The 27,451-nt window shown below is 34.7% G+C and overlaps 1 protein-coding gene across 2 annotated transcripts in view; it reads right to left on the bottom strand.

Moving 5' to 3' along the window:
* The window catches only part of LOC145693531 (D-beta-hydroxybutyrate dehydrogenase, mitochondrial-like), a 64,312-nt gene extending 37,175 nt beyond the window's left edge, over positions 1-27,137 (bottom strand). Inside the window, exon 1 of one of the 2 annotated variants that reach the window (XM_081769614.1) lies at positions 26,728-27,137. In XM_081769614.1, coding sequence (XP_081625740.1) covers positions 26,728-26,913 — 186 coding nt within the window. In that variant the 5' untranslated portion in view covers positions 26,914-27,137. The remainder of the gene's footprint in view (positions 1-26,727) is intronic. The other variant, XM_081769604.1, reaches the window with a different exon arrangement.
* Positions 27,138-27,451: the final 314 nt, after the last annotated feature.

Here is a 27,451-nt window from a genome sequence, read left to right as displayed (position 1 = left end):
AATATAAAAATAAATTGCATTTAATGAAATATTGTTCCTTTACAACTACGCATTAGGCATTTCTCTCTCTCTCTCTCTTTGGTTCTAGGATGCCACAGCATTGCAGATAGTTATAACCGCATACTGTGATGCTCTATTCCTGGCCTTTGAAACTGAGAAAAACAAAACAATTTAATTATCGTTAGTAGAATAGAGTGCACTAGAATGAAAGTCACAGCAAATGTTTACAGTCACATATTTCTCCATTGTTTTACGCTTTTGTGTTTTCAAGATGTGCTGCACAATGGCTCTATTTTGGATTTTTGCTGCTTTCTTTTTTTAAATGGTTTTGGAGTCTCTGCTTCTCGGATGAACTGCCGGCAAGGGAGCAGTCAACAGACAATCAGATTGAAAGTAAAAAAAAAAAAACGAAAGGGTAGCTGTTCAAAAGCACTAATAGTCATACCACTGGGAAAAGATCCCTACAATTGGATAAATTTCTAATTGTGTTTTTTATACTAATATAAGGAAACTGAAGAACGAAACTATTTCTAAACACATCTATCCATGGAATCACGAGAACAATGACCTTAAAACTGGAAACTTCGAAGTACCGCTTAGCCAATGATAAACTCCAATGCATCACCTCAAAATAAATCCTAATGCACCTTTTGGGTAAAATATAAATAAGAAACCTGTAGCACTGTATATACCTACGTGTTTCGTGACACTATTTTTATATTATTTTTTTAAAAACAAAACATGAAACTACTCAGCAAAAAACTATGGTGTTTAAAAAACTCAATTTTAACAAAGGCCAGTGGTTAAGGCTTGCATGATAACTACTATATCGTCCGGGTTTGTGGTTAATGGAGGCCTGGTGTTACTGAATTCGCATAGAGACAGATGGTGTTGAGGGGAGCGAAAAATCCCACAGCTGCGTTGTTACAGAGTTAGGTGTGTGAACGAGGGAATGCGGAAATGGTAACATCACGGTAATCTTTCTGTATACTGGGTGTTTCAAAACAACACCGACAACGTTTGGGAGGTGATTCCTGACACCAAGATAAGACAAAAGTATAGACCAACCTCGGTGCACAAATGCTTTCTTTTGGAGTTACAGGCTGCCGAAAATATGAAGAAATGAACTTTAAAAGTACATAGTCCCACAACTATAAGACCTACCATAGTCGCGTCAAGACTTCACTTAGGAACTAGTATGTACTCTATCCAAATATCCATGTTTCAGAATCCTGAGGTACTTCCGCAACAGTTTTCATAAATGTAGTTGGTGATTACTTCAAATTAAATACCCATAGCCAAACTCCTTCTATAAAGATTGATAGGTATAGTCTGTCTCAAAATTGATTTTAAGTATAAATATTCCATAATTTTTGAATTCTAAAATTTCGCGACACACTCTAAGGGACCGTACGACACACTGGTTGGGAACCGCTGCTGCAGAAAGTCTTATTAGTCTAAAATTGACTTTTATATTGTTTCAAAAAAAAAAAAAAAAAGCTAATTTTCATTAATTTCTATTTATAAACAAACATATATTTTGAGTCTTCACTGGAACCCTTTCTCAGTTTCACTGTAAAATATTTCCACAATAATTAGTACAAAGGAAAAAAGTCTGAGTTGACAGTTTCTCGATATAAAGCAGTATTTGTTTTAAATAAAGATACAAAAAAAGCCGGCTTCTTTTTGAATAGATGGTTTTTGGCACATAAAAAGCCCGCTTTTTGGGGAAAAATTGGGGATTTTTGACATTTCGGCTTTTTTCATTTTCATGATTTTTCTATCTGAATATCTTTCTTATAGCATACACTATAGTTAAATAAGATATCATGACCTAAATGCCATATTTGATTCTGGAATTCACTATCATGATGGACGGACCACATGTTTTATGAATTAAAGTAAACATAAACGTACGTAGTATTTGAGGGCATTTTTAGAGATTATTTAATTTTATTTTAACTTAGGAGTTATTGCCATTTTATTTCTCTAAATCATTTTATTTTTAGTCATCCGTGTTTCATTTCTTAGAGTTTAGTTCTTTAGCTTCTAGCACATAAATAAACGTTTGTTTTTCAATATATCCGTCAGAGCCTACGTTTTTCAATATATCCATCAGAGCGTACTTCCACATTTCTGTTATACCGTAGCTATGGATTGATTTAGCAATAATCTTCCGGATGCAACCTTGAACACCATTTTATACTAATAATCAGTGCGGATTTAGAAAAGTATTTTGAGAGTATTCTTATTAATGTTTAGTTTTTCGAAATATTCCTAATTTTTATCTGAAGAGAGCTGACGAGTAAAGGCATAACTAATATTTCGTTTGTTTTAGAAATTCCGTAAATTCGGGGTACAGGCTTCAATCCGAAGGATATCCCTACCCTAACTCCCCTTCGCAAATCCGTCACTGCTGGTAATTAGTAATAACGATTTAAAAATGATAAGAAAGGAAGTTGGCCAGAACTCATAGCACACACAACCTCTACATTCACAGATGGAATTAAGAAAAACCTTTGTCAAAATGGTCGAATGCGGAGTTGAATCCCGGACTTCCCGGTAGAAGAGCAAAAGCTAACCACTCATTTATGTGTGTTGTGCATTCTCTTTCTTCCAAATGTATTCTCTCTCTCTCTCTCTCTCTCTCTCTCTCACACACACACACACACACACACACACACACACTGTCACTCACGTTCTCTCTCTATATATGGCCTATGGAATCCGAAGGTTCAATGCCGCGTTCACAAAAGCTCTCCATTGACTTCTGTCCTTACCCAATTCGATCCAGTTTCCACTCTTTATTCCTATTACTGCTAGATGCATCTTAATAGTGTCCTCCTATCTGCGCCTAAGTCTTCCCAATGGTCGTTTTTCGATTGGAGTTCCAGTTAAGACTTTAAAAGCGTTTCTACTTAATTCCATCCTAGCTACATGGCCTACTCACCTGAGCCTCTGAGCCTCCTAGCCTTGATGACTAACAATGTTTGGTAAACCGTATAAATTGTGTAGTTCCTCGTTATGAAGTTTACGCCATTCCTCATTCCCGTTCCTCTTGGGTCCAAATATTCGTCTCAGGGTCTTGTTCTCAAATACTTTCAATCTACATTCTTCCCTCAGCGTAAGCGACCATGTTTCTCATCCATAAAACACAACATACATGATTATCGTTTAATATAATTTAAGCTTTAAGTTCCTCGACAGAATTCGCGACGACAAAATATTTTCAACTGAATAATAACACGATTTTTTTTTTTATTTCAGTCAACATTTAATTTCTTTTGGTCTGTTAATATTGATCCTAGATATTTGAAAGTATCCATTTTGTCGAAAGTATTATTTGATATTTTGACGCATTCATAATTTACCGTATTACGATCCCAGTGAACTTCCATGTATTTAGCTTTCTCTGCATTTACTTCTAAATCAATATCGCTGCAAGTGTTTGATATGGCCTCTGCATTTCTTCCTATTGCTCTCCTGTCATCTCCTATTAAATTTACATCATCAGCATACGCCATAATCTAGTGAATACCATTCAGCTCTAGGCCCTCGTTGCTATCTTTGATTTTCCTTATAGCGTACTCCGAAACAACGCTGAATAACAATGGTGATAACGCATACCCTCGCTTCAGGCCATCCTCGACGTGGAAGCTCGTGGACAAGAATTTTTCTACTCGGACTTTACTCTAGGATTTATTTAAACACATTTTAGTTAATCTAACTAGCTTTTTCGGTATTCCAAATTCTGTAAGAATGTTGTACAATGTTCCCTCGTAATATATGCCTTTCTAAAATCAATAAACAGGTGATGTATTGGGTAATATATTCCCATTTCTTTTCGACTATTTGTCGAATGGTAAATATCTGGTCGATAGTTGATCGACTTCGCCTAAATCCACAATGATAATCTCCAATAATTTCATCTGCATATTGGATTAATCTTGTTAATAGAATATTTGGGAGGAGTTTATAGGATGTTGGCAGAAAAGAAATGCCTCGATAATTATTACAATCAGTTTTGTTGCCTTTCTTGTGAATTGAAACAACGATTGATTCTTTCCGTTCTTCTTAAATGTATTCCATATTTATTTTTTAAAAAAACGTAAAGATAAGTTGAATTCCTGTTGTTAAAAATTCAGAAACCTTCAGGACTGGGTAAACCGTGATGGTGGTTATATATTCTAGAGCCTAGGAAACCGCACGATCAGATGAACAGTCTCTTAAGCGTATGATCCATGGAAAGAAAATTCGGCACTTTCCCGATTCTGAACAAGCTTAAGGAGCAGTCAGTGCATTACAAAATTTGGTACTTTGCCGATTTTCCAGGTCCGAAGCACCTAATAGGTGGTAACAGATTATTACGTATGTGATCAATGAATGAAAAATTTGTTCGAAATATTCATACAATGTACATGAAAGTTAAAACTTAACTAAAAAATTTCAATAGCATACAGAACCACCCGAAAGGAAGCTCTTGAGTGCAAACTTTAAGAGTATCATATAAATGTATTTCTCTCATGTTTTACTTGATTTTGTTTGGGTGTGTGATATTGAAGTAAAAATACTACAAACACTTTTACTAGTTATTTGAGTAACATTTTTTTTTAAAAAAGATGTACTTACTTTTGTATATAAAAGGCTAAAAAATAATTATATACATTGGTTAATCGTTTGGAATTCACAATGTAAAATGTTTAAAATTGTTTGAAACATCTTTTCGAAATTCATGGTTTACTTTAGATTATTTATATTATTATCTGCATCAACCATTAATTAAATGAGTTTTGTATTGTAGAAAAGCGAAACAAAGTCTGCTTTATCAATTTAAAGCAAAATTTTGAAAAAAGCACATTTCCCAAGCAAAAAAGCGAAGCAGAAAAAAAACTAGTTTTTTTAAGCCGGTTTTTTTCGAGCCCTTGCATCTCTAGTTTTAAACTTTCTTTAACCGATGAATCTGCGAGAGCGATATACTATTGTATATCGAATTGTATCTTAAAAGTACCAACATTGGATATACATTTGTAAACTTTTCTATATTTTTTAAAATATATCGCATTTAATTTTTTTTAAACATTTATAATCATATTCATACAAAACTATTGCAAAATAATAATACTAATATGCTATCTTATCTGTTTGAATAAATATATTTCGCTTTTCTTGTGGATAGCAAACAGTATTACATACAGTAATAATAATTATTAATAATGTTTTTTGGTTTCTTCGCAGTAAGTAAAACTTCGACAGTATACACTTACACTTAATCAAGAACTATTTGGAAGACTAAAATTATATATCGTAATTTTAATATTCGTACGGTATAATAGCCTATATACTTTACAATATAGTTTCGTCCATTTGATTTGATCATGATGTTAGTGAATTTAAAAACATGTTTTTTTTTTTTTACAAAACATCTACCAGGAAATAGGTCTAAATACTTAAAAATGACTAAGCTTGATATGAGGGTTGTTATATATTCTCCTTTGTGTTAGTTACAGCCGGAAAAATATCCTCTATACTGTTTAAAGATTAGTTATTTTGGTATACGCGATGTCAGTTTTCCTTTCCGGTCGGAATGTATTAAGCACTTTACTATGGTTCGGGTTCAGCCTTAGACTATATACCCACGTCTCATGTAACTTAACTTCAGTGTTGTTAACGGACGCTAAACGGCAATAGCTAATTAGAATTTAGTATTTGGGGACTTCAGCTATGAGTGGAATAATTAAATAATTTCAAAATAATACTAATAATAATCTTAAAGAAGTTTTATAGCAAATAATACCACTTTTAATCAAACTGATAAAAGTAATTAAACTCCTCCACATATATTGTTTATCAGAGAACAACATATCGAGAAGCTACCAATTTATCTTAACGACTATTTAATTCAAAAATATTTGTTCTGTAAATAAGAATAGAAGTTCCTTATTCTGACAATAAGTTAACATAATCTCAAGATTGTAATGAAAACCTGTGAAACAAAAAATGAGAATATCTCACTTTAGTGTGTACATTACTTGCTTCAGTAAATATCACATGTTTAATCTTTCTTGCGGAATTCTTCTTAGGGTTAAGTAGTAATGATTTACAAACTCATACTTATCACGTAGTTGTGGAACACCTTCAGAACTAAAGTGTAAGATGAGAATTGCTTTCACAATAAAATTTCAAAAAGGAAGATTTCTATAAGTAATTAAAAAAAAACTTTAATATCTAATGAATTCAGATCCTCAATTATAAATTACAAAAAGTATGCACATATAACAATAAACAAGTGAGTGTTGTTTAACAGTGTGAATCTATGGTAGACTTCCAAAATTCAATATTCAATATATAAATTCAATATTCAAACTTGAAGTAGCTTATCTATAACTACTGGTTGCAGTATATTAATAGCACCAAAGACTAGAGATGCAAGGGCTCGGAAAAAAAACCGGCTTTTTTTAAAAAAACTAGGTTTTTTCTGCTTCGCTTTTTTGCTTCGGAAATTTTGGGCTTTTTTCAAAATTCTGCTTTAAATCGATAAAGCAGACTTTGTTTCGCTTCTCTATAACACAGAAAGTCATTTAATTAGTGGTTGATGCCGATAATAATATAAAACCTCGAAAGTAAACCATGAATTTCGAAAAGATATTTTAAACAATTTTACTTCAACATTTTTACATTATGAATTCCAAAGGATTAACCAATGTATATAATAAACACATTTTAACCTCCTATATACAAAAGTAAGCAGAGTTGGCAAGAACCATGGTTGTTTCTGAAAATGCCAAAAACCCGTTTTTGGGGGGCAGTTTAAACCAGGCTTTTTTGGGGTTTAAACCAGATTTTTTGATTTAGATATTTTGCTTTATGTATTTATTTACATATTCACAGAAATAAGTTTGTTTCGCCTTGGTGTTATTATTCAACAACGGGGTTATGCTGGAAGAGGTCCCATAAGCTTAAAGAAGTCCGGTCAGTAAATTTCTTAAATTGAGAAACTCCCGCCCTAGCCATCGGGAAAATCCCGTCATTCTTTTAAATGTAAAACAATAACGGGAAAATCCTGTAAAATTTAATTTGCATGTAAAATTTAAAGGTCAAAGTATTATAATCAGTACGCTAAAACTGAGGTATTAAATTACAAATTTAGTATGTAGGTATCATTGAAAGTCCAATCCAAGCTAATGTTGGAAGCTAAGTAGGCAATCGATAAATTTTACCAATTTTAATCAATATATTTAAACAACCTTTGCTTCTTTATAAAACAACAGGCATGCAGAAATATATATAATTTGGTTTCGTTTCGTATGTTTAGGCTTAACATCCTTACGTAATACTGAGGTTATCAAGGAGAAGACTTTCGCTTAAAGTGACATCCGAAAGAGTACTTGGTTTACACATGAAAGAAGGGTTGTGGTTCGACCGAGAATTGAACATGGGACACCTTGATTAAAAGGTGAAAAGGAAATAAGACTAATGCAGATGGTTTGACATGTGAAACGTCACCATGAAGTTCACACGATTCGCATTTTTGTTCTTTTAATTTTTTTTAGTTTAAACCAGTTATTAAAAAAAAAAACAGCTGGTGTAAACGAGCCAACCCTAAGAGTAAAAACTTCTTTTAAAAAATAAACAAATAACTAGCAAAATTCTATGTAGTATTTTTACTTCAAAATATTCCATACCCTCTTTTTGAAACAAAATAAAATTAAAATAAATCATAAGAAAAATATTTAGATTTATATGATACAATTAAAGGCTGCACATCTGGAACTTTTGGTTCTGTATATTCCTGAAATCCTACAGTCAAGTTTTTTATAACCACCATCAAGGGCGCCCATCAGGGAGTTTAAGAGGGCGCTTGCCCCCCATAGACGAAAATGTACTTCAGAATATTGAAAATCCAATAGGATTTTTACATTAGTTACAGCAAAATTTGAAACTATTTTTGAAACGTCGCTTATACTTGCCCCTCCTTGGAAACCACAACATGGGCGCCCTTGACCACCATCACGGTTTACCCAGTCCTCAAGTTTTCTGAATTTTTAACAAGAGGGATTCAACATATCATTACGGAACTTAAAAAAAAAAAAAAAGACTACGGAATATATTTAAGTTAAGCTAAATACAACTGCACAACAAACGTGACTGAGTGGTTGGCTTTTGCGCTTCTATCGGGAAGTCCGGGATTCAACCCAGCATTCGACCATTCTGACAAAGCCTTCCTTCATTCCATCTGACATGTGAGAATGTAGAAATAGTGCGTGTACTGGCCGACTAGGAGTGTAGGAGTTGGCTGACTTCCTTTCTTATTGTTTTTAAATCGTTATTATTACTAATTACCAGCAGTGACGGTTTTGCGAAGGTTAGAGGATCGGTCTTTCGGACTGAAGCCTGTTCTCCAAAGTTGTGGAATGTCTAAAACGAACGAAATATCTATTATTTATGCCTTTACTCATAAACTTTAAGCTCCCGTCAAATAAAAATTACGAATGTTTAGAAAAACTAAACATTAGTAGTAAGAAAACCCCTCCCAAAACACTTTTTTAAATTCGCCACTGATTCTCAGTATAAAATGATCTTCAAGGTTGTATCCGGAAGATTTTTGCTAAACATATAAACGAAACGAAATATTAGTTATGCCTGTACTCATAAACTTCAAGCACCTCCCAAATAAAATTAGGACTTTTTAGAAAACGAAACAATCAGAGAAACCCCTCCCAAAGTACTTTTCTAAATCCGCTACTGATTATTTGTATAAATTGGTATTCAAGGTTGTATCTGGAAAATTATTGCTAAATCATTGCACAACTACAGTATAACAGAAATGTGGAAATACGGTTTGACGGAAATATTGAAAAACGTATGCTTTGACGGATATACAGAAAAACGTAAGTTTAACTTTCGTGCTAGAAGCTGGAGTACTAAGCTCTTAGAAATGAAACACGGATGACAAACTAAAATGATCTAGAGAAGGAAAAAAATGTCGATAACTCAAAAGTTAAAATAAAGTTAAGTAGCCTGTAAAATTGCCCTCAAAAACTACATTCTTCATGTTAGCTTTAATTCGTAAAATATGTGTTCCATCCATCTTGATGGTGAATTACAGAGCTAAATATGGCATTCAGGTCGTGGAAATCTTATCTAACTATAGAATATACTGTAAGAAAGCTATTTGGATAGAAAAATCATGAAAATGAAAAAAGCCAAAATTTCCAAAATTCTCGGGTTTTTTTTTCAAAAAAGCCGGCTTTTTATGTGAAAAAAACCATCGATTCAAAAAAGCCGGCTTTTTTGCATCTCTACCAAAGACAAAACTTCTTCCTTGAACGCTGAATTCATACCCCCCCCCCAAAAAAAAAAAATCGCTATTCCTTACTTCTTCTGCGCTATAGCGATAAAAGTTCAAACCGGAAATCGTTAATCTGAATCATCATTTTCAGTTTCAATAGATTGTTACGGAAGGAAACATACCCTACACTTGCTAAGCTGAATCGATTGAAAAAAGAAACACTTCTCGCTATCTGTTACCATTTTCATTATATGACACTAAACATTGAAACCGAAAATGGTTAATTTTAACCACTTACGGTTTGAAAAGGGGGCTAAAGGGGACACGTAACGTATTTTTGGGACGCTGAATCGATTGCAAAATACAATATCTTGATATCTCTTACTGTTCTTGCTTTATGAAAATCAGTATTGACATTGGAAGTTGAGTTGAGTTGATTTTAGTTTAGGGTCCCTTTCAGCAACGAGGCTATATGATGCGTGGACCTACTGATTAACGTGGAATCCGAACCACATGAGCTCCCGCCGGGAATCGAACGCGGGTCTCTCACGCCAAAGGCGCGCACGCTAACCGCTTAGCCACGAGGGAGCTCGGACATTGGAAGTACTAGTAAATTTAAACCAATTCTAATTTCGGTGGAGTATTGCGGGTTGTGATTATATGTTCTCTTGAGATCCTCAATCAATTGCAGAAAACCGCTTCTGGCTATTTATTACCATTTTTGTTCTATGATAATTAGTGTTGAAACCGGAAATGGTCAATTTGAACGACTTTCGGTTTGAATATGGGGATATTGTAGAAGAATTTTGAAGCGATTCCAAGAAACCACACCTCGTTATCTATTAGCATTTCTGCTCTGTGGAAATCAGTATTTAAACTGAAAGTAATAGTAAATTTAAACCACTTCTGGTTTTGGTAATAGTTACCATTTTCGTTCTTCGGCAATAAACGTTGACTCTAGAAATGACTAAACTGGACCACTTTTGGTTTGAATACAGAGATAATTTAGGACTGTCTTGAATTGAAAGAATGTCATAAAGATGTCTCTTCTCGGAAAGTTATTTGTTTCTATTGCAAAATCTCTGATTCGTCTGGTATTTCATCACGACAATTGTCTCGTCTCGTCTCTTCGGCAACAAGCGGAGAAACAAGGTTCATCACATTGAATTTAGCAATTATGTGTTTAAATACTTTCCATCAACTGTGGCACTTTTCTCCTTCCAGCCATCTTCTATCACTTTCTTTGGATAAAAACTCTTTCTCAAATAATGACACAAACAGTTTCTCTTCCTCGTTTTCATTCTTCTAAATTTCTGTTCTAATTCTATGTGTGTTAAGGATGTCTTTATTCGTTATTTTATACAGACTGTCTTTTTGTTTCTATTTACTAGTGTTATTATAATTTCCCACTGTCACTGATTTTATCTTCCTGTAGAATTTCTCACAATTATTTTCCTATTCATTCTAATTCTTTTTTGGCCTTCCATTTTCTTTAGTATAATTATTCTTCGTACCACCGTATTTAAATTCATGCACATCATTTTGGTTTTCTCGATATTATCCCGTTAGCAAATTTTCTTTCCTTATTTTCAGCAACTTCGCCTCCGTAAATCATAAACCCTACTGTTTTGGTTCAGGCGTCTTTTATTCTTGGTACTAATTATATTACTTCTGTATCCAGATAAATATGCTTACAACTCCCATTAGCACCTGCATCTTTCCGCGTTTGATTTTTTTTCGAATGGTCGTATGAGTCTACTTCTTATCACCTCATTTTATACCATTTTGGCATCCAGTTTCTTGCTTCGTACGTCCCTTCTGACTATATCTTTCAGTTTAATATTCACTTCGGCCAGTACGATGTTATATAAACAGGGGAAATGTCGATATCGGAGAGGGTCTTTATATTTTCAAAACCAGTGATAGCCAAATGGTGGGTCGTAAGTATTGTCATCCGGCCCGCGAATTAAAATAAAAATATATATGATTTTTTTTCTTCTTTTGTTAACTCCATGCGTAACAGGAGGAGTGGGCATCATAATATACAGTATCTACATCGCGACTTGACTTTAACTGAAAATATTTTACATAACTTTTCGGTGACCAAAACCCATCAGCAAATTAAGGCCGTTGCTACTGGGCCATTTTTTAAAAGAAGAAAAGCCAACTTTGCTCCAAATGTTTGTAGATCAAGCCCTAATTTACCTATAAATGAAACAAGAAGCAAGACACGCAGAATAGAACAGATTCGAAAAACATATGATTTACACACTTTCAATGAACTATCATCTTAAGTAGAAGAGGGTAAGGAAGTAAATGACCCTTCAGTAATAAATGGCATGTACGTATATTTGAATTTAAAATAAAATTTACTTTTCCTATTGGAACATTAAGACAATGGAGTATATATTTATTATGTTTTTCTCATGAATAATAATGAAATGAGCAAAATGAGAGAAATAAGACACATGAATTAAATCTAAATGAAAATAGGATTTCATTATCTACCTATTAAAATGCTATAATAGCAACAAAAGCGTTTTTAGTGCTAGCACCTAGCCTAGCTAACCAAAGGGTTACGCCCTTTATACGGGAAGTGGTATAACAGGAATATGTGACAATGGGTATAGGCGGTTGGTCTATGAGTATTTATCTTTATAATTATTATTCATATTGAACTAACAAACAAACAAAATATACGTATATAATAGATAAAGAACACCATGGTTATATGTACTAGTTCAAAAAGGAAGAATATATAATATATAGAGCTATAGAGCATTGTGCTATAATCATAAGGTTCGGTAGGGATAATAAACGATATAGGAGGATACAAATTTATTTACAGTAATTGATTATCGTGATTAACGAAGGACATTATAACATTTACGCTATAATCATAAATGAGAGGAAAATGAAATGAAGATGAGGTGCACTGGACATTACAACACTTGGGATATGTTAGAAGGACAAATGAGCTTATCTTCTGGTCCTGGGGTAGCTCAGGATCATGATGTAGACAGGGGTACCCTGTTAGATCACATGGACTACCGTGCAACATAAGATGGACATATGAACGTTGAAGAGAAGTCTGATTTGTAAGCAGCAACAGCATGAATGTCGGGATGATCCGGGGGTTGGGAGTAATCATATAAGGAAAATGGAAGAGAGAGTGCAGTGTGGTGAAGGGGAGAAGAAAGGGCGTAGTTTCTGTCGAAGTTCATAGTATCTAAAAGAAGGGCATGGCGTTCCTCGAACCGTTTACTGATATACTTGCTTCTGAGTGTTTCGAGATGGTATAGGATATGTAGGAAAGGCAGAAGGTCATAAAGTTCGTGCGTAGGGATGAGTAGTTTTGCAATAAGTCCTTGATGCCACACTTTATCGAAGGCTTTTTCAAGGTCAAACATTACTAAACAGGATGGTTTGAAAGTATTGTAATGATCTGTTATGATGGTGAGCAATCTTAAGGGTTGGCCATTAATACAATAGTTAGGGCGAAAACCTGCTTGATGATGCGGAAGGAGACTTTCAGCTGAGAGGTGGAGATGAAGTCTCTGAACAAGAACCCTTTCAAGAATTTTACTATAAATAGGTGTAAGTTGAATTGTCCGATAAGAAGTAGTACCATTGGCAGGTTTGTCTGCTTTGAGATACATTAAGACTTTAGATGTTTTCCAATATGATGGAATAAATCCTGTTCTGAGCACAAAGGTAAGGTATGAAAGATAATAGGTAGAGAAAAATGTACGGTCCTTCTTTAATGTGATGATACGTAATCTCATCTATGCCTGGTGCAGTGTTTCCTTTCCGGACTATGACTTTCATGATTTCTTCTGTGGTGATAGAAGCTGTAAGTGGGTGGCTGTCTGGAAGAGAATGAGAGATATTTGGTTGAAGCTGATGGGATTGAAAATTAACTTTCTCTACTGGATGATCTTTATGCGTTCTCATTGCCGTTATAGGAGTAAAAGTAGTTTGTAAATAGTTGGCAAAAGCGTCAGCCTTTTCTTTATAAGTGTGAAGAGCTTTGTCCTCATGGATAAATGGATATGGCGTATGCTACTGTTTACCTGTGAGGATATTAAAACGTTTACAAAATTTCGTGGGGTGAGTTGTATCAGAAAGCGTATTGCAGTTGTCTCCCCAGCGGCGTTGCTTATATGCTCGTATGTAGTTACATACAGCCCGTTAAAATTGCCTATGAAGCCTCAGAGACTCAACATTCCTGGTGCGATGGCAATCTCGATAAAATTATCTGGAACGTCTAATAAGTGGAAGGTAATGTGGGGGAAGCTGAGGGTATGATGGGTGAATGGTTGACTTAGGGATATGGCGATCAGTGGATTCATGGATGAATGTGGTGATAACATCGAGTGCATGATATAGTTCGTCTTCGGTAGTGGGTGATTCCAGATTTTCAAGTTTGTGTGCGAGAGAAAAGCGATATGATTCCCAGTCTGCTTTATCAAAATGTATGACTTGACGTGGTGATATAGGATGAGGAGCGTTTAAGATTCGGCGTGTGATAGTGGGTGAGCTTAATTGGGAGGTGATCACTGCCCATACGATCAAGAACGTGTACTCTACATCGATTAAGGAGATTGTGTGATACTATAACGATATCGGTAGTAGTTTTTGAGAGATGCCGAGTTGGTTTGAGTAGTTGCAGAATAGTACCTGTAGTATGTGTGATAATGAAATCTTGGAAGTGGCGTTTTTGACGATCAGAGCGGCTGAGAAAGTTGATGTCAACCGTGATAACAAACATACGAAAATTGTTGGAAATATATTGAATAAATCCATAAGGAAGCTCATGACCTAGTCGTATGTAGATTGTTGCAACAGTTACATAAAGATTAGTAAGGTAGAGCGTAGTAATCAGGTTTTCAGACAGGTGTTGGATTGGCAAGGGAAAGATGCAATAAGGTAGACTTCGTGGGAAACCAATAGCTACCCCACCGTTTCCTCTGTGAGCTGGTATGGTACTGTCATGGCGAAGTACATCATAGTTACAAATTTTACTAGAGCGTTTAGCGATAAGGTGAGTTTCATTAAGTAAGAAAGCATGGATGGTTTCATCAAAAAGAAGTTGTTCGAACAAAGTACGATGTTCTTGTAAGGAACTGATATTTAGAAACAACAGATTAATATAATCCATATCTGAAAACTCAAGGACTGTTAGCTGTAAGATTAGTATTAATAATACAGTAGAAGAGTGATAGTACACATTTTGACCAGAATAAGTTGCTTGGAAGTTTATATTAAGGATTCATTTGGTTGTCAGTTGAATCTGTTGGAATACATGTGGCCTTTGAAAAGGAAGAATGTTTTGGAGTGCCGTGGTGAGAAAAGAGAGAAACTGGTTGATTTGAATAGGCTGAGAAACAGAGGTTGGCGTATCCGTAGTATTCCCGGTATTTTCTGTAACCCATAAGGGCACAACTAGCTCTGGTTTTTGGGTTAAGGACGTGGACGTGCTTTGCACTTGTAACTGAATGTGGGATGAGCATCCCCACAGGTGCTACACGCTGGTGGATTGTTGAGGTTTGGGCAGGTTTTTGTAGTATGAAGTTGAGAACAGTATCCGCATTTCGCAGGATTACGACAATCCGCTGAGGTATGCAAGTTATAGATCTGACACTTTTCACAACTCAATGGAAGTGGAGGTGGAGTGTGTGATGGCTCCACTCGATTACGTTTTTTGTATATAAAAGCTCCATTGCAGAGTAAATCATCAATGATTTCCTGGGAGTTAGTCAAAACGCGGACCATGTAAGTTGCTCCATGTGAGTTTTTGATGCGTAAGCATTTCAGAATAGAGTGTCCTTCAGCTTTAAGTTCCTCGGTGACTTCCTCATCACTGATGCTTGGTTCGACTCCACGTATGACTAGGATAAAGCTGGTTGTTTTCGTGGAGGAGGTGGTTGTTTAATATGTTTGTCAGTTAGTTTCTGCAGATGAGCGTTTTTGCCAAAGATGTCAAAAGTATATTTATTGCGAATAGTGATGGCGAAATTGGAATCCGGAGACTTAATTATGTTTCCGCTTCGAGTTTTAGTAACCTGACTGACTTGCGCTCAAGTGAACTATTTGGTAAGTTGAAGAAAGATTTGCTTTTCCTTCTTGTACTTTGGATCATAATTAGTAAGTAAAAAAGTACGTAAAGCTAGTATCGAAATATCCCCTAGTCAGGTTAACTGCTGCTCGTCGTTGGAAGACGGTACGTCCATCTTGGTAGACTTAGATGGAGTAGGTTGTGATGAGTGGTGCTTTTTTGGCGGTGGCGACTTCTGCTGACTGCGAGTGCTACGCGTTGGAGCTAGGATCGCGAGCGAGATCGAACACCTGTTCGGGATCCCTTGCTGTTTTTGCGTTCATCAACCTTGCCAACAGCGCCATTTGAAGTAGAAGATGACGGTGCTTATGGTCCTGTATCGATATCCATTCGTAATCAAAATGGTAGCGATGAATAAAGAAGAAGATAAGAATAAAAGATGATGCAATGCCAAAAATATTTGGCCTCTCTCGGGGAAAACCCTCTATCTCGCCGCACCAGTACGCCCGTAGCAATGATTGCCTGGTTGAGTCCTCAACTCAGGATCGATCACAGCCCAGACTCGATATCTATACAAGGTACCTCGGTCGGAAAGTTGAGACCCAATCGAAGGTATGAACAAAAGCGTTTTTTTTTTTTTTTTTTTTTAGGTAAAAGGATCAGGGAGTTGTAGGTTGTACTTTATTCATCAATTTTCATTTTCATTCTTATTTTCAAAATTAGATGATTTGGTGTATATCTCATAACCCTAGCTATTAGAGGGTTACGCCCTCTCTTTGGTACAGAATTTTAAACATTGTTGTTTTAGATGATGTATGATGGTCTAAGTGCAGTTGTATAAACAAATAGTACTGAAAAGTAAAAGAACAAAAAATATTAGGTGAGTTAATAAATATAAATATGGATACAAGAAAACAAAATACAAATCTAAGTAGTGCAAGTATAAAGGGAACTGGTGTAGAACCAGTGTGTTGTGCTTTATGAAATAAACATGATGATGTAAAATGAAATGCAGTGCCTACACGCCACAGTCACAAACATAGTGTTAGATAAACAAATGCAGTTTAGTTCTTCTGTCTCGGGGCGACTCGAGACTGATGGCAACAAAGGGAAAGCCCAAAGTTAGTATTGAAGTGAGACATTGTGCTAAAATGGAAATAAATGAGAAAGATGATCGGGTATATAATACATATGAAAGATGTCGTGTTCTTCAGCTCTAGGGTGTGCGTTTTTTATATATAACGTGATAAGAACGTTTAACGATGTATGCAAATATTTATACGGTGCGTCAGTTTCGGCATCAGCTTATAAAGTATCAAGAAATAATGGATTTGAGACTGGCAGGCGAGGCACTATGTATTTCAAACGAATGTCGGCAAGATAATGGGTAAGGTGAGTAAAATTGATGTGTTCATAAGTCAGGAAATTCGGATATGGTAACTTTATGCAATACGCAGTTCTAATGGCATGTCGTTCTAGTATGGATAATCGTTCGTAGAACTTAGTTGGAGCATTGCACCAAGCAATATGGCCAAAAGTTAAATGAGCCTGAGGAACATTTTATATGTATTAATTAAGAGAAGTGCGTGTAATCCCCAAGTTGTTCCTGTTAGATGCCGTAAAAACAAAAGCCCCTGAGCTCCAAGCTATAACTTTAGATTTCAAACCTTTGATTTACAGTTATTTGTGATTTCACGTTTAACAAAGACAAATATTTTAAAGTATGTGTACTTTAAATAAATTATTTAAATAGACCTTCTTTTATAAAGTTCATTTTTTAAAATTATTGTTCAAAGGCTTTGTATTTTAATAAGGCTTTTATAAAATCAACGCAATTGAATTGTGCTGCCATCTTTGGAGTTCTTTTAAACTATACGTTTGTGGATGTTTATATGTTTGTGGTCAATCCTTTCGACAACGAGATCTCGGAAACTACAGGTTCTATAAAGATGACGTTTTCACTGATCGATTGCAAATTTTATGTAGATTGTTCAGTTCTAATTAAATATTTAAAAAAAACTCATGGTAATTATTTCTTTACATTTTTACGGGTGCACTGGAAGTATTGAAATTAGAAATAAAACAAAAGCATCATATCCTACATCACATAATTGTATATGGGTGTTGCATACATCTCAGGCGTTTATTTCATGGCTAAATGACAATGAAAAACGAAGGATAATCATTTCTCCACTCTAAGTTGAATCTTTATTGTTTGGAGTGTTTTGCCCAATGAACACAATATTATAATTAATTGTGTGTGTAATATATTTGCTTATTATATACTGCATGCAAGAAGAAAGAAAACACTGATCTTAAATGAATTAAAAACTGCAGTCGGAAGTAGGCTCAAAGTTTGCAAACGGTGCGAGATATTGAAAAAGTAATCGAAAAAATCTCCCCTTTATGGTATCTCTTCCAATTTTTCTCAAGACGTCTTTCACTTGTCTGTAAAGGGACATGTACAGATGTGAGGAATAACAAGAAGATTCATGCTCATATGTGAATGATGCGCTGTGCAGAGAACGCAGGTTCAGCTAGTACACATTAGAATTTCACTCAAAAAGTTTTGTTTTCGACATACGCTACGTTCAGGTAGATCCATAATAAATTGAATGGAATCGAATTGTAGCTAATAATTTTACATGTCAGTAAATAGCGTGTTGGTCATACTTATTTCCACAGATGAAAAGATAATCCTAACACTTTCCGCATTTAGGGTTTCCGATAGCAAAATTGAGTAACGTCGGATATTCTTTCAAACCATATCCGACTTTTCAATGAAAAACTGGACTTCTATAGACTATGGTATATAGAAAGAATCTATTGACAGTGTTAAAGCTAGGGATGGATAAAGCCGTTTTCTTATAATCTTACCGGTTTGTGCAAAACTCGAAAACCGCAAAACCGGAATTTCGGTTTTCTCCAAAACGGTTCGTTTTCACGGAAACTGGTTTTAAATAAAAATCGAGATTGGGTTGATAGAAAATCAAACCGATTTTGATTAAAAATTTGTTTGATAGATGACCGAAACCGATTTTCAAAAAACAGTTTTCTTTAAAGTTTAAGGAAACAGATTAAAACCGATTTTTTTTTTCTTTGTCCACTACTAGTTACAGGAACAGATGACACTTGTCTGTACCCCTCATGTTTCACGAAAGAAGTGCTTTATATTCTTGCAACAAGTATTTTTAAAACTTTTCACAGAGCATGTGTTGGGAGTTATTTTTTCCCCCACAGTGATTCCCTTAATTGGCTATATTAAAGCGACTTTTTAAAAATGTATCCACTGAGCGTTGATTGTGAGAGAATAGTCTTTCAGTCCTTGCGGTAGGCTACTGCTATGGAATTACAAAATAAAATTAACAAATTTTGAGAAGGTCATTAAATGTTTCGATGCTATTGTTGTTTCTGAAAAATTCACACCATTCCTCGTCTAGTTATTTTTTTTCCTACATCAGAAATACACACCAGACACTAGGATCACAGTGTAAGTTAAGTAATAAATGTCCAGTAAATTATGCTCACTTTTTGATATGACGAAAATTGTTTACAAATTTCTATCATTTCTTGCAATTTTAAAGACAATATTCACAACAAATATAAATTTGATTAAATGCTGGACAATTCAGAAATTAGCCTATTTGAGTGCTCGCCGCCAAAGCCATATTGACACTTTTGATGCCCCGTGACAATAAAAATATGCCACCTTCATAATATCAACAAATATTAGTGAGAAAACTTGAGACGGCGAAATAAATAAATCAATATTTAAATGTAAGTGAAAGAAATGAAACAAATACAATAATACATAACTTTCAGCTTTCACGGGATAAAATTTTCCTCAGTTAACATTAATAATAATAATAATACAATGATGATGATGAAGACTGTTAATAAATATAAAATTATTGTTTCTTATGAGAAAAAAATAAAAGTTAACCCAGTTAAATTTATTGAACCAATTGATACAGCAAATCGGTAATGATGTTTACATAACTATATGTAACGAAGTTATTTATAATAATGTTTGTAATATATGATCACATGTTCAGTAGTAATAGCTAAGATTTCCTGTCGGAACTTTTCGCTGGAAAGTAGATACATTTTACCTTAGCTGTAGGAACTCAACTAAAAATATTGTTGGGAACACTATTATTCGAACGTAAAGAAATTTCTGTATGTTGTGGTTTATCTGATTAGATAATGTATTAGAATATCTAACGAAAATAAAACGACTTTCAGTTTCACTTAAGCGATTTATGGTTTATTTGATTTGAAAAGCAGCTGACAAAACTTGCTGTACCCTAGAACTTGATGCCCTGATCAACGCCCCATGTTTGCCAATGTGTATGTGTCTACCTCCTGAACACAGCGAAAATTTATAAAAATCAGGGCATGTTAGACAAAAGTAGGATGAGTGGTAACCCTAGATGGACTTGAGCAGGAATTTTTTCCCATGGCCGCAAATGGTGCTGAAAATCAACAGACAGGCAGGTAGATGGACATATAGATACAGGCTGTATAAGATTCCTGTACTTAGGCACAACATAGTCTGGAAGTCTAATAATACACCTATACGCAACACTAATGAAGAGACTAATAACTACTAACGGAATAGTGACATTTACTTAAGTGAAATGCAGAAACGCATTATCAATTAAATAAACCATGCATATTGCACTAAGTGAGAGCCAAACGGAAGTAATCCATTAGATGGGAATATATACCTATCGTTTATAAAGGAATTCTGTATCTTTTACAGTTTTTGTCTGTAATAACCTCTCAAATCTCATAGCTTATTCTTAAATTTTTGTTCAATGCTAACCTAAAGCTTTTTGACATTAACTCAAATACTACAGTATTTCTCTTATATTGTGTAAACTATTATCTTCCTTTACAAAGCTGTAATTTTATTTTATTTTATTTTTTATTTTTATTTATTTATTTTTTTGCCTGTATCTTTTGCAGTAATACATATACTTATTTGTTTATCTAAAAAAAATATTTTCATGTAAGAAAAGTTAGACAGCAACACGTTTGTTTTCAAAGTAACTGCATAGCTTACGATGAATATGATAAGAGTTACGCAATATTTAGAGCTTTATTACAACTTATCAGCCATACTGCAGATAAAGTTCAAGGTCGCAATGTTATGTAAAATAGGTTACAATACGTTATTATCATAGAAAAAGGAACATTGTCTTCTTGCAATTAAAGTGATTTATAGGGTGTTACTGTGGTATTTTAATGTTCACTTAGTAATTACTTTCAAAACTCCCTCATGGATATGCGTTTAACGTGGCTGAGAAAGCACGAGTCTAATTCCTGAAAGGAGTTCATATAACTCGAGTTTTACGTTACGCTGTATGCCCATATCTAATACAGAATCAACGCTTAAAAGTAACGTTAAATTCCAAACCAATCAATCAAGCTTAGTGTATTGTACTCTTATTATTATTATTATTATTATTATTATTTTACTGTAATTCACTTCCATTACATGTTTTTGTTAAACTCATCTACAATTTTTTTGTTGGTCTTGTGCATTATAGAAACGAAAATATGTTTTATTTTTGTCAATTGAATATTTTCAACTTTACCTCTCAATAATTTGAATCCCAACTTACACAAGTTATTCTTCATCTTCAAAATCAATAAAAAAAGCTTAACATATTTTCAAATTGGGATGAGGATATATAGTATATATATTTATAGTGTTCTAAACTGGCATCCGTGGTGGATTACATAGCACTATTATACAAATCAAAATAAAACGAAAGACATATATAATTATGTACCTTTCGGCACCTGGAAACGCGAATTGCGCTATATGGCAACGTCGCAGATGAAGAACCATAAAGTAGGCCTAGACCTACCAATCCTTCAAATAGTTAAATCGATTCTTCCCAGATGGCAACTAAAGTTGATAGCTCTTGACACTAGAACCACCTATTAGCGTAACAATCTATGTAACTGTTTTATGCATTCGTAAAACAATGCTAATAGTTCCAAGTTAATCTACGACGTTGCCACATAGTAAAGTTTTGATTCCCCTTAACGGCTGAAGAGGGCCCGAAGAGTATTCCATCATACAACATTGTCCCTTTATTTCCACCTGTAGAATAGTGTTCTGTTGTCTGTGGGCGCCATTTTTAGAACACCCTCTATATAAAATTATTTTGGTTGTACTAAAGAACGAATAAGAAGTAAAATCTTACTAAAAGTGTAGTATTTTCTAAGACAATCTTTATATTACAAAATGAAACTAGTATTTGAAATAATGTATTCAGGAATTTAATAAGTTTGTTAAAACTTTCTCCGATTATAGCAAGTTCAAATTGCTGCAGTGCGGGTTTAAAACATTGACTACCACACCAAAAGAACCACGGTGTTTTATTATGAAAATAGGATTAAAAATATGGTGCTATTTACTCTTTCCTCCATTCAATTAAACAAACGAATAGGCCTGCCGATTCCTCTAGACCTTAAGCACAAAACAAGGCAAGTATTTAAATATGCTTAGGCCTATAGTTGCAACTAGAGTTTCTCATAAATAAGGAAAAATCGAAATTTTTCTTTTAGATGTGGAGATACTAAACACTAAATAATATTTATTGTATAAACTGACAATTTCTTTTATTTTTACAGTTCTTAGAGTAAATACATTTGCAAATTTGACCCCTTAGTTACACATTTTAGAATAATTGACTAAACAGAAGTTTTAATTAATAAAGAAATTGATGCTGAGAAAAAATGTAGCTTATATCTAGGGATGCACGCGAGACGAGACGAGAGGAGAAATGGAAAAGTCTCGTATAGTCTCGCAGGCTCAAATGTTGGTCTCGTCTCGTCTCTTCTCGTCTCGCAAATGTGAAGTCTCGCAAGTGTGAAGTCTCGTCTCGCGTCTCGCATAAAATTTTGAGTCTCATCTCGCGTCTCGCGCGAGACTTTCTCGCATGGTCTCGCAGTCTCCCATATATTCTGGGTCAAAATTTTGCAATGTGTTATTCTATGGCTGTTAATGAATGATGATGTGCTATTCTGTCCGAAGGCAGGTATTTGACCTAAAAATCCCTTGGCAAGGTGAATCCATGGTGGTTTGCCATTGCTTTCCATGGGATGAATGTTCATAACATCCTAAGGAGACGGAACCTAGAGTTCAACATGGTATCCGAACTTGTGGCCCTCCGCTCCAAATTAAAAGAAAAGTTGTGCTGGAATTTGATTGCTGGACCATTAATTTTCATCAAATTAATAGCATAATTTATAGCAAAAGCATCATAAATTGTTGCTGGATCCAACATTGTTTTCCAGCTTAGAGGTCTCCAGCAATATTTGGCTCTTCTAAAATATCGTCGCCACTATCAACATTTACACGTTTTGGTCGTTTCCTTGAAGGGTGATTTTCCATTATAAAGATGCTTTTATAACACCAAAAGCGCTTGTTGACAACAAAATAACTCCTCACAACACAATACGACCCAATTCTTTTGGTTCGTTTGCGCTTGTAGCAATGTTGGATTATCGCATTTTATCAACTTTCGCTTTGAACTTATATAGTGTTGCCAGATCTAGAAAATAAAATTATTGATAGATATAGGGCCATTCCTACCATCTCGCACCAAACCTATAGGGCCATCCTACCAAACCAGTGTTTGAATTAAACTTCCGAACTAGAGGGGGATGTTTTTGATAAATATATAGAAAGGAAATACTTATTCCATGTAAAAATATCATGTTATTTCTGCGAGCCGGGCCGGGGATAAACTTTGACGAGAGGGGATTTCCCCGCCATCCCCCAACATTGATCGCTAGTAGTAATGTGAAAAAGACAGAAACAACAGAAATATCACATTTTGCAGCAATAGGGAGTCTTATTCGCTTTTCAGACCAAAACCAGAAGTTCATGTATTCGTGCGCCCCCGCGTGTATGTGTTTGTGTCGCAAAATAAAGTCAAAAATCAAGGCTGTAATAAATTTCCAATTTACAAAGCTTTTCTTTTTAATGATGTTTAGAAACTAAAGAAGGCTTTAATTCTGAAAATCAACCTTAAATAATAATAAATCTCATAAAATGTCTACTGCCCCAATCACTTTTTTTGTTCCTGGAGGCATTAACGCTCGACTTACAAAACTCAATAAATGTAAAATCACTAAATATACAATTACATGTAATTCATATATGTTGCGAGACTGCGAGACTTAACCGAGTCTTGTCTAGCATCTCGTCTCGCATGGTTTACTCTCGTCTCGCGTCTCGCATAAAGTTTTCACTCTCGTCTCGTGTCTCGCGGGCATCCCTACTTATATCAGAAATTATATTTTTTTATTACTTCTTTAACATAAACTGTATAGAAATTATTTCGAATATCGCACTATTTTAGAAGTCGTATGAAGCTAAATTAAGATTTCCAAAGAAAGAATCAGCTACGAACACAAAATGTCCAAATAAAGCATGGAAATTAACCTTGTCTGGTGCATACAAAACAGAAAGGCATATAAAGAAGACATTTGATAAGAGAAGGGAACCATGATTATTATTTTCTTAGAATCTTCTTAATATTCTTTGCAGATATTAGAAAAAAGTTCTCTCTTCCAGCATTAAGATCTGACTAGGATGTAAATTAAGTTTTACTTGAAGAACATCCGAAGAGTCCGGAATTAATTTGGTGATTTCCGCGAGGAGAAAACAATTTGTCATTGGAATCAATCAGACACACAAAGAAGTGCACCAAACTATGTTGAGAGACTTTTTTCCACTTTTTCTTTTTTCAGGGGTTTTGAAAATCTGCCCAAGAACACTGGCTTTCAGAACCAATTAGTTGAAAGAATATGCACATATATTAACTTTCTCCTCCTTCCAAGAAATCTGGAAAATGGAGCTATTGAATGCGGCATGAATAGTGGCGTCGTATTCCAGGAAACGGGTGGACAGATGTTTTATCTCGCTATTTTGCGGGAACAATGCAGTTCAATTTTCTTACAGAGAAATAAAACGTGAATTGTACAGGCAGCTAGAAATAACAAGGATAAGAACGATCAGACATTACTCAGCTACACTGAAACCTATATTGGTTCACCATCCTTGGTTCCTCAGAAAATGACCAGCTTATGAAGTAGCGTAATAATAATAGTACACAATTAAACGTGAATAGTTTAAAAAACATTATGCAATAGTAAAATGAAACAGGTAGCCAAGTTAGGGAGCTGACTAGTGTAATTAGATCTCAACAGTAATTTACTTGTAAGTTACGTTGTTCGATGAAACGTCAGAAAGATTGGTTTACAGAAAAAAATATGTAAAATCCAGAATTGGCAGAAAGAGGGAAATTATGGATTTTTCGTACAGTCAATACTTCATTCCCTACATGTTAAATCTGCCTGATCATGTTAAATCTGCATCATTTTAACAATATTCTATCAGAGATGACCCTAAGATAAACGACGTGATTACAATTCTGAAGGTCGGCACATTTAAAAAAAAAAAAAAAACTTTTAAAACGTTGAAAACTACCTATCAACTGGGTAGCCAGAATTCAGTTCTCAGTTAAGGAGGAAATGTTTTCTATTCTCATTACAATGTGGTTCTGAGGTCCACCCAGTATCTTTATAAAGTAGACACCTGGGACAATCTGTGTTCATCACCTCTATGAGCGCCAAGTCAAGAGCATGACCTTCAACGTCTCTCTCGATAGGGGGGATAACTAAACGTGGGATTTCCAAACCATCTACTTTTTCACCAATTTTAAAAGTATAAAATCCTCCCTAGTGTCCATCGGTGGGATCCAGGATGGTGTAAGATAGCTTTGTTGTAAAGTTTCCTATATTACAGCAACACCTTACGGGAAAACTGGTAATGAGCATGAATAGCTAATCATATATATATATATATATATATATATATATGTGTGTAAAAACTTAATTATTTGTGATGTATTTCCGTTACACCAGTCTTTTGAAAGTCGTTACCGCAGACATTATATACTTCAAAACAGTTTTGTATAGAGTGGACATTTTTTAAAACTTCTGAACGTAATTGTAAACTGTCAACGTGTTCCCTAATGATTGTTATGGTAGCAATTCTTATCATGAACACAAGACATCACTACTAATTTAACATCAATAACTTTCATGGCAAAGTCAGACATGGATATCTACTCTGGAAGTTAAAGAATGACCTTACTGAAGTAATATTAATATGCATAATCAAGGCAAAAGATTTTGTTCAAAAGTAAGCTACAGTACAAAGTATTGTAAAATGTAGCATATTTTCATTCTACATGATACTGATATCTATAAAATCATGGGATGTCCATAAGAGAAAGAGTTCAGCTCTTCTGAATAAACGTAACTCATTAAGAAAAAGAAAATGCACTACGATTAAGTGATCAATGAAATTATGGTGTATATTGTACAATGAAAAAGAATGTATTGCTTTATATTGATCACAATTTGCGGATATTCGATTCCAGGCGGGAGCTCATGTGGTTCGTATTCCATGTTATTCAGTAGATCCACGTCTCATATAACCTCGCTGCTGAACGTGACGTTAAACTCCCAATTATCATCATAACAATTTGCAGATAATATAGTTGATATTGCGAAATATGGATTAAAAATTATCAATATGTTTCAAAAAACTAAAAAAAAAAAAAAAAAAAAAAAAAAAAAAAAAAACTTGTGTGGGATAGATATAAATGTTAAAAACATATAGTTGGAAGAAGTCTGTGCCAAATATAGAAAGAAGTGTAAAAAAGAAAATTGAACAGGTGATTAGATTAGTGTTCAGTACCTGGACAGTTTCATCAGTAAGACGTGAAATAAAAGCAAGGATGGCAATGACAAAACAAACATTTAAAATCAAGAAAAGTATTTTGTGATTCTTTGAATACTCGGTAAATGTATCATGTGAAATATTTATTGTGCTCAATGTGGAGAGGAAACATCAAAGTAACGCGAAAGAAACGAAAACTACTAAAAGCTTTCAAAAATGTGAGTGTGGAAGGGAATTGTGAATATTAGCTGAGACGAACGACAAAACAATTAGGAAATGCTAAGTTGAAGAGAACAATATTGAAGGTAGCTTACAAGTGTAAAATAACTAGAAATTATATTTAAGGAACATGCTTGAAGGTAAGTATCTTGGAAGACGAAAGAGGAATGTGAGAAGATTACAATTGAGGAATTGTATTAAAACTGGGAACCGCTAGCCGAAGAGATTAATTAAGACCATAGTCCTTGAAGCTTTCTCAGTTTGTGGCAAGTGGTATGCCAATCATGGTAAAACAATTATGATAATGGCGATTACAAAATATTTATGTACCATATTTTGTTCACCATTCAATACATAGTAAGAAAAAAGAATTAAATAACATACCCGCAGACTGTCCACATACAAAGCTATTCCAGTTCCCAGTAACGTAATTAATACAAAGGCGGAGCATGGACAACAAGCTGAGATAAATCCAATCTTCTGCAGAAGCCAAACAGCCACGCTAGAAGCAAGTCCTGCTTGGAGACCTTGCTGAAGGGCACGATGGACGCCGTCAATAGATAAATCCATGTTGACACACACTACTTACTTAAAGCATACACTCATATACATACGTAGTACTCGCACACAACACAGCCAGCTGCGAAAATGCTGCGAGTAAACACGAGAACCCAGCGCTGAGATACAAGAAAAAGTGCCAACACACTGAACTTTCTGAAACACGTGACCACTGAGATATAAGAAATGAATTTACAATTATCTTATCTCTTTTCTTCTTTCTTTCTTGAGCTTAACAAGTTCATCCCACATGAAATGTCTTGATGATTCTAATGTGTGATTAGAACTCAGAGTGAAATCAGTGTTGCCAGCGAGATCGCTCAAAATTCCGCCAGATTTGTGAACAAAATCGTCAGAATTTCACCACATTAGCGGAAGTTTCTTAGTTGTTGAAGAAGGTCTTCTTTCATTGTGTTTCATATTTCACACAACTCTTTGTTAAAACTATGGCCCGCCGTGGCTCAGTGGTAGTGTTCACCTCTGGTGCATGGGGTCTTTGTTTCGATCCCAGCTCTCGCCAAGTGGTGCACAACCACACTACATTAGATGG

The sequence above is a fragment of the Thermobia domestica genome, chromosome 1 (genome assembly GCF_964235325.1).
Source record: "Thermobia domestica chromosome 1, izTheDome1.hap1.1, whole genome shotgun sequence".
NCBI lineage: Eukaryota > Metazoa > Arthropoda > Insecta > Zygentoma > Lepismatidae > Thermobia > Thermobia domestica.
This window is presented reverse-complemented; position numbering and strand designations above follow the sequence as displayed.